The following is a 14,569-nucleotide window of genomic DNA, read 5'->3' on the forward strand; positions in this document are numbered from 1 at the left end:
TTTGATGGGTATAGAGGGCAAGAATTTGAAACCAGTCAGCAACAAGAAACCAGTTAATGGTTAGAGTAATTTCCATTTCAACACAATCAGTAAAACAATTATACAAAAAAAAATCAGCTCAGAATTTAAAATATCAAATGATTAAACTCTTAGTGTAGATCTGCTGGGCCTTCATATCTAATTTCAATGTATCATCACAAACCCATTCACACAACTGGATTCTCTCTATAGAGGCAAATCACCAATACTGCTGGCATAGTTAGCTGTCAAGTTCATCTGTTGTCCATCCATTGAGCTGCCCCCCAACATAGGAGCATGTGTGAATGAGCAGTCCTTGTTCTCCTAAAATCATCCTTCCTCTGTTTGTGTGAGTCTGTGTGCATGCATGAATAGGATAACAATGAAAAAAGAGCACTATGACATAAGCATACGTTTGGTAGGGGGGAACTAAAAAGCAAAGCAGTCAACATTACTGGATGGGTTGTTTTTGTCAAGTGTAAGTGTTAAAAACTATTCTGTGTTAAGATTGCCTTTATGCTTTGCATGCCTCTTGTCCCCACAACTATACAACAGGGTGTGTGTTGTCATTGGTGGTTTAGTTATCAAGAGTGTATGACAGTGTATGACATTTGACATTGATGCTGTTTACACTACTACTTAATTATTACATCAGTCTGTATGGATTGAAAGGGCCATGTTCATCATTACCACAAAAACACCTACACAGGGAACTGACATACATTGAGTGTACAAAACATTAGGATCAACTTCCTAATATTGAGTTGTGCCCCCTCATGAAGGCCTGCATGTGTGTGTCAGTGGTCATGTGTCACTATGTACAGTGGGGCAAAAAAGTATTTAGTCAGCCACCAATTGTGCAAGTTCTCCCACTTAAAAAGATGAGAGAGGCCTGTAATTTTCATCATAGGTACACTTCAACTATGACAGACAAAATGAGAAAAAAAATCCAGAAAATCACATTGTAGAATTTTTAATGAATTTATTTGCAAATTATGGTGGAAAATAAGTATTTGGTCACCTACAAACAAGCAAGATTTCTGGCTCTCACAGACCTGTAACTTCTTCTTTAAGAGGCTCCTCTGTCCTCCACTCGTTACCTGTATTAATGGCACCTGTTTGAACTTGTTATCAGTATAAAAGACACCTGTCCACAACCTCAAACAGTCACACTCCAAACTCCACTATGGCCAAGACCAAAGAGCTGTCAAAGGACACCAGAAACAAAATTGTAGACCTGCACCAGGCTGGGAAGACTGAATCTGCAATAGGTAAGCAGCTTGGTTTGAAGAAATCAACTGTGGGAGCAATTATTAGGAAATGGAAGACATACAAGACCACTGATAATCTCCCTCGATCTGGGGCTCCACGCAAGATCTCACCGCGTGGAGTCAAAATGATCACAAGAACGGTGAGCAAAAATCCCAGAACCACACGGGGGGACCTAGTGAATGACCTGCAGAGAGTTGGGACCAAAGTAACAAAGCCTACCATCAGTAACATACTATGCCGCCAGGGACTCAAATCCTGCAGTGCCAGACGTGTCCCCCTGCTTAAGCCAGTACATGTCCAGGCGAGTCTGAAGTTTGCTAGAGAGCATTTGGATGATCCAGAAGAAGATTGGGAGAATGTCATATGGTCAGATGAAACCAAAATATAACTTTTTGGTAAAAACTCAACTCGTCGTGTTTGGAGGACAAAGAATGCTGAGTTGCATCCAAAGAACGCCATACCTACTGTGAAGCATGGGGGTGGAAACATCATGCTTTGGGGCTTTTTTTCTGCAAAGGGACCAGGACGACTGATCCATGTAAAGGAAAGAATGAATGGGGCCATGTATCGTGAGATTTTGAGTGAAAACCTCCTTCCATCAGCAAGGGCATTGAAGATGAAACGTGGCTGGGTCTTTCAGCATGACAATGATCCCAAACACACCATCCGGGCAACGAAGGAGTGGCTTCGTAAGAAGCATTTCAAGGTCCTGGAGTGGCCTAGCCAGTCTCCAGATCTCAACCCCATAGAAAATCTTTGGAGGGAGTTGAAAGTCTGTGTTGCCCAGCAACAGCCTCAAAACATCACTGCTCTAGAGGAGATCTGCATGCAGGAAGGAATGGGCCAAAATACCAGCAACAGTGTGTGAAAACCTTGTGAAGACTTACAGAAAACGTTTGACCTCTGTCATTGCCAACAAAGGGTATATAACAAAGTATTGAGATAAACTTTTGTTATTGACCAAATACTTATTTTCCACCATAATTTGCAAATAAATAAATTAAAAATCCTACAATGTGATCTTCTGGATTTTTTTTCTCATTTTGTCTGTCATAGTTGAAGTGTACCTATGATGAAAATTACAGGCCTCTCTCATCTTTTTAAGTGGGAGAACTTGCACAACTGGTGGCTGACTAAATACTTTTTTGCCCCACTGTATGTGTGGATTGAGATGTGCATTACCCTCAGAACAGCCTCAATTTGTCAGGGTAGGGACTCTACAAGGTGTGAAAAGTGTTCCACAGGGATGCTGGCCCATGTTGACTCCACTGCTTCCCACAGTTGTGTCAAGTTGGCTGGATGTCCTTTGGGTGGTGGACCATTGTTGATACACACAGGAAACTGTTGAGTGTGAAAAACATAGCAGCGTTGCAGTTCTTGACACACTCAAACCGGTGCGCCTGGCGCCTACTACCACTTTACTTCAGTCAATGAAAAATGATTGTGCAAAAGAGGGAAGCCATATTTTTTCTCTTTTACTGAAAATGCTGAGCCTGTGGCCAGCTTGGGGTACGGAGGAACAGAATGATGAGCAAGTTACAATCAGGGATTTTTTTACAATTAAAACCAACAAACAAAGATCAACCATGGCCACCTGTGGGCCAATTGGAGTCCACAACAACCCTCATAGCAACAGGAGGGAAGAAAACAAGAAAATTATGATAATGGAAAACAATAGTATTACAAATGGACCAGTGCATCAACTTCAGTTCATAGGTACAGTGAATATCTGTCTAGGGATTGATTCAAAGTCTAGGTTCAAGTTGTTGTTTTTTGTTTTCAGGTTGTTACAGGCTAGAAGAGTCCGTTCCCAGTCCGTTCTCAATGAGGCTGTGTCCTTTTTTGTCCCAGCCCCATGTGTGCACTCCGTATGGACAATTTTCCAGCATTCCACTACTGTCCCTTTCTACTCTCATTGGCCAAAGTCTAGAGAAGGGCTAGGTAATCTGGACCCCTTTGACTGCAGCCGACTGGATTCAGAGGGTGCCGAGGACTTTGATTGGCTGATGCTGGAAGACTGGCAGACCAGCAGACACCTCTTCCAGTTACGTCTGAGACTCCGCCTCTTTCTCTACTCCAGCCCCTGGTCGAATGCTCTTGATTGACAGGTACATCTCTTCCTCTGCATCATAGTAGTAGAACTTCCTCAGGTACATGATCAGTGGTCTGGAGAGGGAGAGGTCAAATGAGTAACCCCTTATGCAAAAATATACCTTTACATTATGTTTAGCATGTGAAGTAGTTTTCTTTCTGTGTATAACACTCTCCATAAAAGAAAGGAAACTGATGATGATGATGATGGATTGCATTAAGTAGTATTCTCTCTGTGTATAACACTCCATTAAATAAAGGAAACTGATAATGATGATGGATTGCATTAAGTAGTATTCTATCTGTGTATAACACTCCATTAAATAAAGGAAACTGATGATGATGATGATGATGGATTGCAATAAAGTACAGCTGCTATATATAGCACTTTTCACTTGGTCTCAAAGCGCATCATCCATGTCTAGTCTGTCAGCAATCAAGGATTATTTCCATTAGTTCTTTATTTAAACTAAAATAATATGCTGAGGAATTTCTGTCAAAGCTCAGGAGAGAATGCTAATTCACTAACAACTATTTCCAAGAAAACAAATACAAGGTTAAAATGAATGACTAAATCAATATTTGGGTAAATTGAGTATGGCAGTACTTGGGCAGCGGCAGCTCCTGGATGTGGTCGATGCGGACCATTTGTCGGATGCAGAAGCGACAGAGGTGCTGCAGGGACTTGACGTTGCTGAACCGGGACACTGGGTAGAGCAGCTGCACCGGGGTAGGGGGGAGCCCTGGAACACATACACATACACACACACACATTTGACACGCACACACGAATGAGCACAAACAACCAATACAGATGTTCGTAACCTCTCAGCAACCTTGTATGCTATGCTTACTGTCATTACAACCACTACACTATGTGGTAGTTCACATAAACATCTAATTGGTTAGGCCGTGTAGGAATGGGGGACGTTTTTACCTGGCACACGTGAACGCAGGAAGTAGAGGAATTTTCCATTTTTGGAGTGCATGATGGCTCGCTCGATAAACTCAACCACAGAATGACATCGGTCCTCAAACTTAGGATGACACCACAAGCTGAATGTCCCTATAGATGGAAACATGGAAGGGACACACCACTGAAGGTTACACCGAACACTCACACGTACATACCATTTAAAGGGGAATGAAATAGAACCAAATACCATTTAAAGGGGAATGAAATAGAACCACATACCATTTAAAGGGGAATGAAATAGAACCTAGTGGTACCACTTTATTTAAAGTGTTCAGGTATAATGCTTTCTTACTTTTTCTAACGGCACATATTATATCATATGTCATGTATCAAACCTGTTTTTCTCAACTACCCTGTGAGTTGGGTGGCTGATATGTGCAGTATGTGTAAAACATAAATAGAATTAACTGCATGCTTTCTGTCTGTCATATATTTACACTGCATGATGAATGTGTCTGTATGTGAGTAAATCCTGTTAGAAGTGCTTTATGCATATGCCATGTATATTTGCGAGCATGTCGTTGTCGTTTACCCACTTTGTGTGTGGGTGACTCACCACTTTGCTCTGTGTGTGTGTGTGTCTGTGTGAGTGTATGGGTGTGTGTGCGTGCGTACGTGTGTTAATAAACATAATGACTGAGTGAGTAGCTACAACATTTATATTTGTGTGATTGACTGACTGTATGTGTTTCTGAGTATTTACGGTACACACGACACCTCTTCAGTGCTCCGTGCGGGTGTTGTGTGTGTAACTCACCTCTGTAGTGCTCCGTACGCGTGTGGTGTGTGTAACTCACCTCTGTAGTGCTCCGTGCGCGTGTGGTGTGTGTAACTCACCTCTGTAGTGCTCCGTGCGCGTGTGGTGTGTGTAACTCACCTCTGTAGTGCTCCGTGCGCGTGTGGTGTGTGTAACTCACCTCTGTAGTGCTCCGTGCGCGTGTGGTGTGTGTAACTCACCTCTGTAGTGCTCCGTGCACATGTGGTGTGTGTAACTCACCTCTGTAGTGCTCCATGCGCGTGTGTAACTCACCTCTGTAGTGCTCCGTGCGCGTGTGGTGTGTGTAACTCACCTTTGTAGTGCTCCGTGCGCGTGTGGTGTGTGTAACTCACCTCTGTAGTGCTCCGTGCGCGTGTGGTGTGTGTAACTCACCTCTGTAGTGCTCTGTGCGCGTGTGGTGTGTGTAACTCACCTCTGTAGTGCTCCGTGCGCGTGTAGTGTGTGTAACTCACCTCTGTAGTGCTCCGTGCACGTGTGGTGTGTGTAACTCACCTCTGTAGTGCTCCATGCGCGTGTGTAACTCACCTCTGTAGTGCTCCGTGCGCGTGTGGTGTGTGTAACTCACCTTTGTAGTGCTCCGTGCGCGTGTGGTGTGTGTAACTCACCTCTGTAGTGCTCCATGCGCGTGTGGTGTGTAACTCCCTGGGAGCGGAAGCTGAGGCTGAGGATGTAGCGGGGGTCAGAGCTGTCCCTCACCAGGAACGCCCCGTCAGGCTTCCCCTTCAACTTCATCTCTGCATCTTCCCAGTTCATAGGACCCCAATACCAGCCACACTGGGGATAGACATGTAGATGATTATGAATGAATATCATAGAAACATACACACACACACACACACCATCCATAGAATCGAATACAAACACAGAACTGAATTAATGTCATGAGGCAGTTATTATCAATTAAAGGTTTGTTATTACACACACACACACACCCACACTTGGCAGTTATTATCAATTAAAGGTTTGTTATCACACACACGCCAAGGCAGTTATCATCAATTAAAGGTCTGTTATCACACACACACCCACCCACACCAAGGCAGTTATTATCAATGAAAGGTTTGTTATCACACACACGCCAAGGCAGTTATCATCAATTAAAGGTTTGTTATCACACACACACCCACCCACACCAAGGCAGTTATCATCAATTAAAGGTTTGTACCTATTTGTTAGTATGTAACCCAATCGATTAGTAGTGATTCAATCAATATGTATGTGTATTTGCGAGTGTTGTTGAGTGTGTCGCAATTACTTTTTCCAGCTCTCTCAGACTAGCGGTGAAGTTGCTGGCCTCAGGCCGCCTCAGAGGACAGAGCCGTGGGGGCGGGGCCAACCTGGAAGGGGGAGGAGCTGAGAGGAGCTGTGAAGAGGTGGAGTGAGGCAGGGCCCGGAGGAATGCATCTGAAACAAATAGAGAAATATTCAGCTAGACACAATGATATGAATGTGTAGCCCAAACCATTGCATTTGGTATAAATGGGAGTTGCAAGAAAGTACAAGTTACATGCATAGATCTCAAGTTAGGACTTGTTATTAATAGATGATAACAGTGTTCAGTTTGAGTAAGACTGCTTAGACAGACCAGGTGCCACAAATACTCATTCTCAAGGCATATAATACAAATATTAGAAAAGCATTGGTTTCCGACCGCACACCATGCACCTTCACGATTCATTTCCACGCTGATCGGTCTGTATAGTCTCTCCTGAATACAAGCACTTACAGTATTTCACCTGAGGGAAATTATGCAACCTTCACCACAACACGCAAGTGTCACACCATATCACTCTATGAACTTAGGCATTAGCCGACAGGCATATAAGTTTTATGTTACATATATATTCAGAACTGCAGATATTACACGTATGAAGGATTACTGATCTATTCACACGTTTATAAATACAGCATTATAAATATATCATATTGGTACTGTTTTGTATTATGGTGCTCTATTACGACACTGTCCGCCCATTTGCCCCATGCACAGCTCCCAGCTCTCTGCTCTCTGGTGTCTTACCATTGAGGCTGATACTATGCTGGATGGTGGCATGGGAGGGATGAGGAGGAGGAAGAGGCAGGGGAAGGGACTGTAGGGAGGCCCCCATAACACTCACTAGGAAAGGACCAGGCTGTGGCCCACCTATGTCATCTGGAACAGAGCAGGGGGGAAGGGGGGTTTCAGACCAGGGAGGGGTCTATATCACAGGCTTTCTCAACTCCGCTCCTTTGGACCCACTGTGGTATGAAGTTTTCATCTCAACTTTTTTTTATATATATATATATTTTTTTGAATGCACTCCTTGAAGTATTCTAGGGTAACTAACAAATCAAAACTACATCTGATGTAAGTTGATATTTATAGGTTGCGAGAAATGGGTGATTCAACGTGACATTCAGCAAATTGGTTTGTCCTTGTTCCACTGCTTGGCTGAACATTCAATTCTGATAGGTCGAGAGGGTGGGTCCTCAGGATCAACGTTGAGAAACACTGGTCTGTAAGGCCACAATACAACAGTCCCATGGCTGTTGATGTGAGTGTTGCCGTGGGGATCAGAGAAGGTGTAAAGCTATTAGGCTCTCCATCACCATAGAACAGAATGGGTATGTTTATATACTGTGATATAGCTTTCAGGGGAGGGAGGTAATACAGTGGGTATAGGAGAGTGGGGTGAGTGAGGGTATGCAGTAATCATTTTTAGTGTTTATGTGTGCCTACAGGTACAATCATAAGCAAAAGAGATGCGTGCAAGAAAGGGAGGGACACAAGGAAACACACAGAGAAAAATAGGCTACTCTACAGAGAGACACACAGAGAGAAAGAGAGAAAGAACAGAGAAAGAAAGGAGGTAAAGTACCTAATAGACTGAGACTTCTGCGTGGCGGAGGTGGAGGCGTGGGAGGGTGCGGAGTGTTCGCCCCTCTCCTCGAAATATCCACATCCACCAGTGAAACAGTCTCGCCTGCACCCAGAAATGGAAAGAAGGAAAGAGAGAGAGGGAATGTGAGAAAGGAAATGATAGAGGAAGAGAGTGATGCTAGTAAAGAAAAGTGAGTTCTTGGACCAGAGTTTGCCTCCTCAGACAAGAAATGGTAGAGCCCCTTACCAGTGAAAGGAGCAAAGGAAGCAGGAGAGAAAGCACTTTGGGCCCTGGTCATTCGGGGTTGGCTGTGGCAAGAGAAAGACAGCAAAATAGGAATGAAATAAGTTATAGAGGGATGGAATATAGAGGTGATCGGGTGAAAAATAGATATTAGAGTTAGGTAGCCTAGATTTAGAGAAACCCAGATTTAGAAACAATTCTGACAGTTCTGGGCCTATAATATCCGGATAGAAAATATTATATTTTAGGATAGGCTCTACAATAGTACCTGGCACTGTAACCAATCAATAAATGAGTTGATCTCTATAGCCTGCTATAAATTATAGGTATACAATCAGTAATTACTCACAATGCTTAAAAGTGTTGAAGTTCTTACCTGTCCACGTCATGTTCCCCACCACTTCCACTGGCCATGTCCATCAGACTTCCAGCGGAGGAGATTGAATAGGCCACTGATGGCCTCTTATCCAGAAGGCTATTGGAACCACTACAGCTTTTAGTTCTGAAAAGTTTACTCAGGCGTATTTTAAGTGAGCCCTTTCTGGACTTCCCTGGAACTTTGAGTGTTTTTTCGACCCGACCGGTTGGAGTCCGGGGCTCACTGACGCACTTCTCTGCCCGCTTCCGGGGTGTCGATGCCTGGCTAGGGGTTGGACTGACAGGTCGGTCCGAGCTCAGTGTAGCCGCAGGTAATGTCGACACCTCCGGATTCTGTTCTGTATCCCCCGGGCTCGGTTGAGTTGGGTTAGGTACGTTTCCATGCAGGCTACATACTTGTGCGTCACTGTGCGCCGACGGACAAGGTTCTCCAGCCACCCCTTCCATCTGTCTGGTCAACTCTGCCTGAAAGCTACTGAGAGAAAATGCACCGGACATCTTCTGAACTCGACGTGCTCGACTTTCATCCGAATCATCCTCTGGGCATCCAGTGATACCCAGCCTGGCCACGTCCCCAGTCCCCAGCCCCTCTAGCACCAACAAAGCATCGCTAGTCTCAGTGGGGTCATCCCCATGCCCCATCCCCGCTGGTGCCGGCCCATGTGCGCCCTGACACGAGCACTGGGGCATCGCCCCGTCCTTGAATAATATCTTGGGTACCGCGCCGAGCCCCAGCTCCCCGAACCTTCTGGCCAGGTCGAACACTGGGCCGTCGGGCAGATCCCCGGTTGTGCACCCCCATTTCGACTCTATCATTGTGAAAGGATTGGATTTATCCCTTAAGGGAGGCCAGTCTGATGGGTTGGTGATCAAACTGTGCCGGTGGCATAGCTCACCTCCCTCGATATCGGCAGCAACCGTGGATAATACCACCCGGGGATGCAGACCCCAGCTCTGGGACAGATGGTTCTGCTGTTGCGCGTCGCCGGCACTGAGCGTATTGTTATTGATGCCTCCGGTTAGGTCGGAGACAGAGCCGGAGGTCTTGTCCAAACCAATATGTTTCCTCGACTGATTCCGACCGTCGGATTCACATTCTAAAATCCCCTCACCATCCCTCAATATGTTAGGAAACACAAGGAGCTGAGGCCGTAAGCCGCCTCTGTGAGCAAACTCAAAGCCCTTGGCCTCCATGGCGCTGTGTGGAGGAGGAATAGACACCGACGGTTTAGTCGCCATCACCCCGCTGTCAGGTGCCGCCGTTCCGCCGCTCTGCTGTGCATCGTTCAGCGAAGAGAGATTGCCGGAATGCGCGAGGCCTGTCGTGGGATCTCGGGCGAATTCCAAGCCCCCTTTCATGTTGCTATGAGCCAAGACCTCTTTACCGAGTCCTGCCACCACTCCACCCGACGACAGATTCCCATTCTCCTCGTCCAAGCGGTCATCCTCGGCCGCGGAAACCAGGCGCATCAAGACAAAATCGGGAGACATATCTTGCGCGTTGTTCATAATTATTCCTCAATTCACGAAAGGGAATAAACGAGTTCTACGCTTCACATAGCTACCGCCGTTTGATGGATCCCCGTTGTCTTATAATAAAGAAGGGCCAAAGCGCTATCTACCATAAATAGGCTACAAGCGAATAAACTATTTCAAGCGTTCTTTCATTATCGCACAGATAAGCGCCTACAAAAAAAACGACATCCATTTATATTCTAACGAAGACCGAGCGAGTGCACGCATAAATATATCCAGCTTGCTGTTGTAAGCAGGCGAACCCCGGGGTCAAACATACGGTCTCATTTGTTAGAATAAAAAGCCTCACAAGTCTGACCACTCTCTCTCTCTTTCTCTCCCTATCTCTATCTCTCTCTCTCTCCAGTTCCCAGCGAAGCCCCACCCGCTCCCTCACTTCCGCAAATCCTATGCATTCTGTGTTCAGTGTGTTACTTTGTGTACCTTGTCTCTGTCTCCCTCTCCCTCCCCCGTTTCAATTCAATTCAAGGGGCTTTATTGGCATGGGAAACATATGTTAACATTGCCAAAGCAAGTAAGGTAGATTATATACAAAAGTGAAATAAACAATAAAAATGGACAGTAAACATTACACTCACAAAGTTCCAAAAGAATAAAGACATTACAAATGTCATATTATGTATATATACAGTGTTGTAACGTACAAAGGGTTAAAGTACAAAAGGGTAAATAAATAAGCATAAATATGTGTTGTATTTACAATGGTGTTTGTTCTTCACTAGTTGACCTTTTCTTGTGGCAACAGGTCACAAATCTTGCTGCTGTGATGGCACACTGTGTTATATCACCCAGTAGATATGGGAGTTTATCAAAATCAGGTTTGATTTCAAATTCTTTGTGGATCTGTGTAATCTTTAGGCTACTATGCAAGTCACTGATTGCAAAGTAGCCTAGCACTCTGAAATGATTAATTATTTGTTTAATTTTGTGTGTATTTTTTTAATTGCTAGATATTACTGCACTGTTGGAGCTAGAAAACACAAGCATTTTGCTGCACCTGCAATAACATCTGCAAATCTGTGTACACGACCAATAAACTTTCATTTGATTTCTCTCTCTAATATGGTGCAGGAGGTTAGGAAGTGCAGCTCAGTTTCCATCTACTTTTGTGGGCAGTGTGCACATAGCCTTTCTCTCTCTGTAGTGTGAAGTGATGAGAGAGAGAGAACGAGAGAGAGAATCAAATGAAAGTTTATTGGTCGTGTACACAGATTTGCAGATGTTATCGCAGGTGCAGCAAAATGCTTGTGTTTTCTAGCTCCAACAGTGCAGTAATATCTAGCAATTAAAAAAATACACACAAAATAAAACAAATAACAAAAATGTCAGAATGCTGGGCTGCTTTGCAATTTGTGACTTGCATAGTAGCCTAAATATTACAACATTCAAATTGCTCCTATTATTGACATTGATTGGGGGAAATTAATTCAATACCGGACTATATTTGTTGTTGCTGAATTTGATTGATTGATGGCTGTATAATAGGCTATGGATTGATTCATTTTAAAAATCAGCATAGTAATAACATCCGTAATAGTTTAGGCAACAATAAACATTTAGTATGCAAGGCCTATTTTGATTTCACTGCATGTCTTGGCAAATTATTGCATGACTTCAACAAATTAGTCCATTATTTTCTCCAGTGCACAGAATAAAAATCTGACCACTTGTGCCAATGGCTGTGGGCAGTGCTGGGCACCTGTTCTGCTCAGTCTGTTCTTGGCATCTCACCGCCCAGTCTTCGCCAACTTAAAAGCTGTGTCAATTTCAATTCAATTTGGCTCAGGAAGAAATAATCTAACATTGTGCTATTAAAGTGACTAAGGAAATTAGGGGAGAAAAATAAGAAATAAAAGATTCAGATTCTATTCTACTCCAGACTGTGACACATCGTCAAAACATCCTGGACGAGAGTCCTTACACAGGCCCTCACACTCTATGACTGCACTTCAAAACATAAATAATGGTGATTCAGCAATCCATGCGTCACTCATAAAATGTAATGTCATAGAATAGAACAGGATAGAATATAAATTCCACCAATTCATTTTCAAAAGATAAATCATCAATGCATGGGCATTTATAATTAGACCTCTCCTATCATAACCATTTGACTTCCACTTGTAGCCTGCTAGATCCAGAGGAGTGGCCTCCTAGACTGCACTCATTGTTCCCCAATTAAAGTGATAAGACATGATTGGGTAATTCTAGAGCCTCCCATCAGAGCAAGCAGCACGGGTCCTCAGCTTGACAACCTACATTTCAGAAATGCCTATCTCCCCTTGTTGGTTACCCTATTTCAGATTTCAGGATGCTATCAATTTCCTCCACCTCTCATATACAAAACACACCACCTTGCACACAAAGGATGACAAAGGTTTTCACCCATAAATCATGACTCATTCAATCCATTGTAAAAATACAATTGAAGTCGGAAGTTTACATACACTTAGGTTGGAGTCATTAAAACTCGTTTTTCAACCACTCCACAAATTTCTTGTTAACAAACTATAGTTTTGGCAAGTCAGTTAGGACATCTACTTTGTGGATGACACAGGTAATTTCTCCAACAATTGTTTACAGACAGATTATTTCACTTATAATTCACTGTGTCACAATTCCAGTGGGTCAGAAGTTTAAATACACTAATTTGATTGTGCCTTTAAACAGCTTGGAAAATTCCAGAAAATTATGTCATGGCTTTTAGAAGCTTCTGATAGGCTTATTGACATAATTTGAGTCAATTGGAGGTGTACCTGTGGATGCATTTCAAGGCCTACCTTCAAACTCAGTGCCTCTTTGCTTGACATCATGGGAAAATCTAAAGAAATCAGCCAAGAAGTCAGAAAAATAATTGTAGACCTCCACAAGTCTGGTTCATCCTTGGAAGCAATTTCCAAATGCCTGGAGGTACCACGTTCATCTGTACAAACAATAGTACGCAAGTATAAACACTATGGGACCACGCAGCCGTCATACCGCTCAGGAAGGAGAAGCATTCTGTCTCCTAGAGATGAACGTACTTTGGTGCGAAAAGTGCAGATAAATCCCAGAACAACATCAAAGGACCCTGTGAAGATGCTGGAGGAAACAGGTACAAAAGTATCTATATCCACAGTAAAACGAGTCCAAGATCGACATAACCTGAAAGGCTGCTCAGCAAGGAAGAAGCCACTGCTCCAAAACTGCCATAAAAAAGCCTGACTACTGTTTAAAACAAAAATAGAACTGTTTGGCCATAATGACCATTGTTATGTTTGGAGGAAAAAGGGGATGGCTTGCAAGCCGAAGAACACCATCCCAAACGTGAAGCACGGGGGTGGCAGCATCATGTTGTGAGGGTGCTTTGCTGCAGGAGGGACTGATGCACTTCACAAAATAGATGGCATCATGAGGGAGGAAAATTATGTGGATATATTGAAGCAACATTTCAAGACATCAGTCAGGAAGTTAAAGCTTGATCGCAAATGTGTTTTCCAAATGGACAATGACCCCAAGCATACTTCCAATGTGGCAAAATGGCTTAAGGACATCATAGTCAAGGTATTGGAGTGGCCGTCACAAAGCCCTGACCTCAATCCCATAGAAAATTTGTGGGCAGAACTTTAAAAGCGTGTGCAAGCAAGGAGGCCTACAAACCTGACTCAGTTACAACAGCTCTGTCAGGTGTGGGCCAAAATTCAACCAACTTTTTGTGGGAAGCTTGTGGAAGGCTACCTGAAACATTTGACCCAAGTTAAACAATTTAAAGGCAATGCTACCAAATACTAATTGAGTGGATGTAAACTTCTGACCCACTGGGAATGTGATGAAAGAAATAAAAGCTGAAATAAATAATTCTCTCAACTATTATTCTGACATTTCACATTCTTAAAATATAGTGGTGATCCTAACTGACCTAAGACATGGAATTTGTACTAGGATTAAATGTCAGGAATTGTGAAAACCTGAGTTTAAATGTATTTGGCTGTGTATGTAAACCTCCGACTTTAACTGTATATATTTTTTATTTACATCTCTCAACCAGAAGGTGGTGCTACAGGCCACCAATGATTGTAAACCCACAAGTCCAGTTGAATACAAATGACCATAGTGGAATGGATGGAAAATACATGTAATTCTTGATGAGTGCTAGCTAGTATGTAAACACATATATTTAAGTCAATGAGATGGTGCAGAGTAATGCATTATCATGATCACAGATAGGGTTTAATTCAAAAGCTGCTCATACTGGTAATGTTGGACAGGGTTGGCAACACAAGGGGCTGAAAATGCACATATGCTCAACTATAAAATTGATTGCATATCTAGGGTGTCCTGATTGTGAGATTTGCATTGCCATTAAGTCCTGAATGTGAGATTTAAATGGATGTATACATAAACACAGACTATGCACTGATCATTAGGTATCTTAAC

At 43.4% G+C, this 14,569-nt stretch overlaps 1 protein-coding gene across 2 annotated transcripts; it reads right to left on the bottom strand.

The window, feature by feature from the left end:
• Nucleotides 1-2,475: 2,475 nt before the first annotated feature.
• LOC139369611 (suppressor of cytokine signaling 7-like) lies at nt 2,476-10,252 on the bottom strand. Of its 2 annotated transcripts, XM_071108871.1 has the most exons (9): nt 8,616-10,252; nt 8,243-8,304; nt 7,994-8,098; nt 7,156-7,287; nt 6,391-6,539; nt 5,741-5,909; nt 4,319-4,447; nt 3,989-4,124; nt 2,476-3,456 (listed from the first exon to the last, which is right to left on the bottom strand). In XM_071108871.1, the coding sequence occupies exons 1-9, from the start codon at nt 10,124-10,126 to the stop codon at nt 3,336-3,338; spliced, it is 2,514 nt and encodes an 837-aa protein (XP_070964972.1). In that variant the 5' UTR covers nt 10,127-10,252; the 3' UTR covers nt 2,476-3,335. The 2 variants fall into 2 exon arrangements, with proteins under 2 accessions (XP_070964972.1, XP_070964973.1); XM_071108872.1 differs by lacking the exon at nt 7,156-7,287.
• Between the last annotated feature and the right edge of the window lie 4,317 nt (nt 10,253-14,569).

Source organism: Oncorhynchus clarkii, chromosome 17, assembly GCF_045791955.1.
Source record: "Oncorhynchus clarkii lewisi isolate Uvic-CL-2024 chromosome 17, UVic_Ocla_1.0, whole genome shotgun sequence".
Taxonomy (NCBI): domain Eukaryota; kingdom Metazoa; phylum Chordata; class Actinopteri; order Salmoniformes; family Salmonidae; genus Oncorhynchus; species Oncorhynchus clarkii.

Coding starts and splice junctions, on each gene's coding strand:
- LOC139369611 (XM_071108871.1), bottom strand. CDS start 10,126: ATGAACAACGCGCAAGATATGTCTCCCGATTTTGTCTTGATGCGCCTG. Junction 5,910..6,390: donor GTCTGAGAGAGCTGGAAAAA/GTAATTGCGACA, acceptor GTCTATCCCCAG/TGTGGCTGGTATTGGGGTCC. Junction 4,125..4,318: donor CCTGCGTTCACGTGTGCCAG/GTAAAAACGTCC, acceptor TATGTGTTCCAG/GGCTCCCCCCTACCCCGGTG.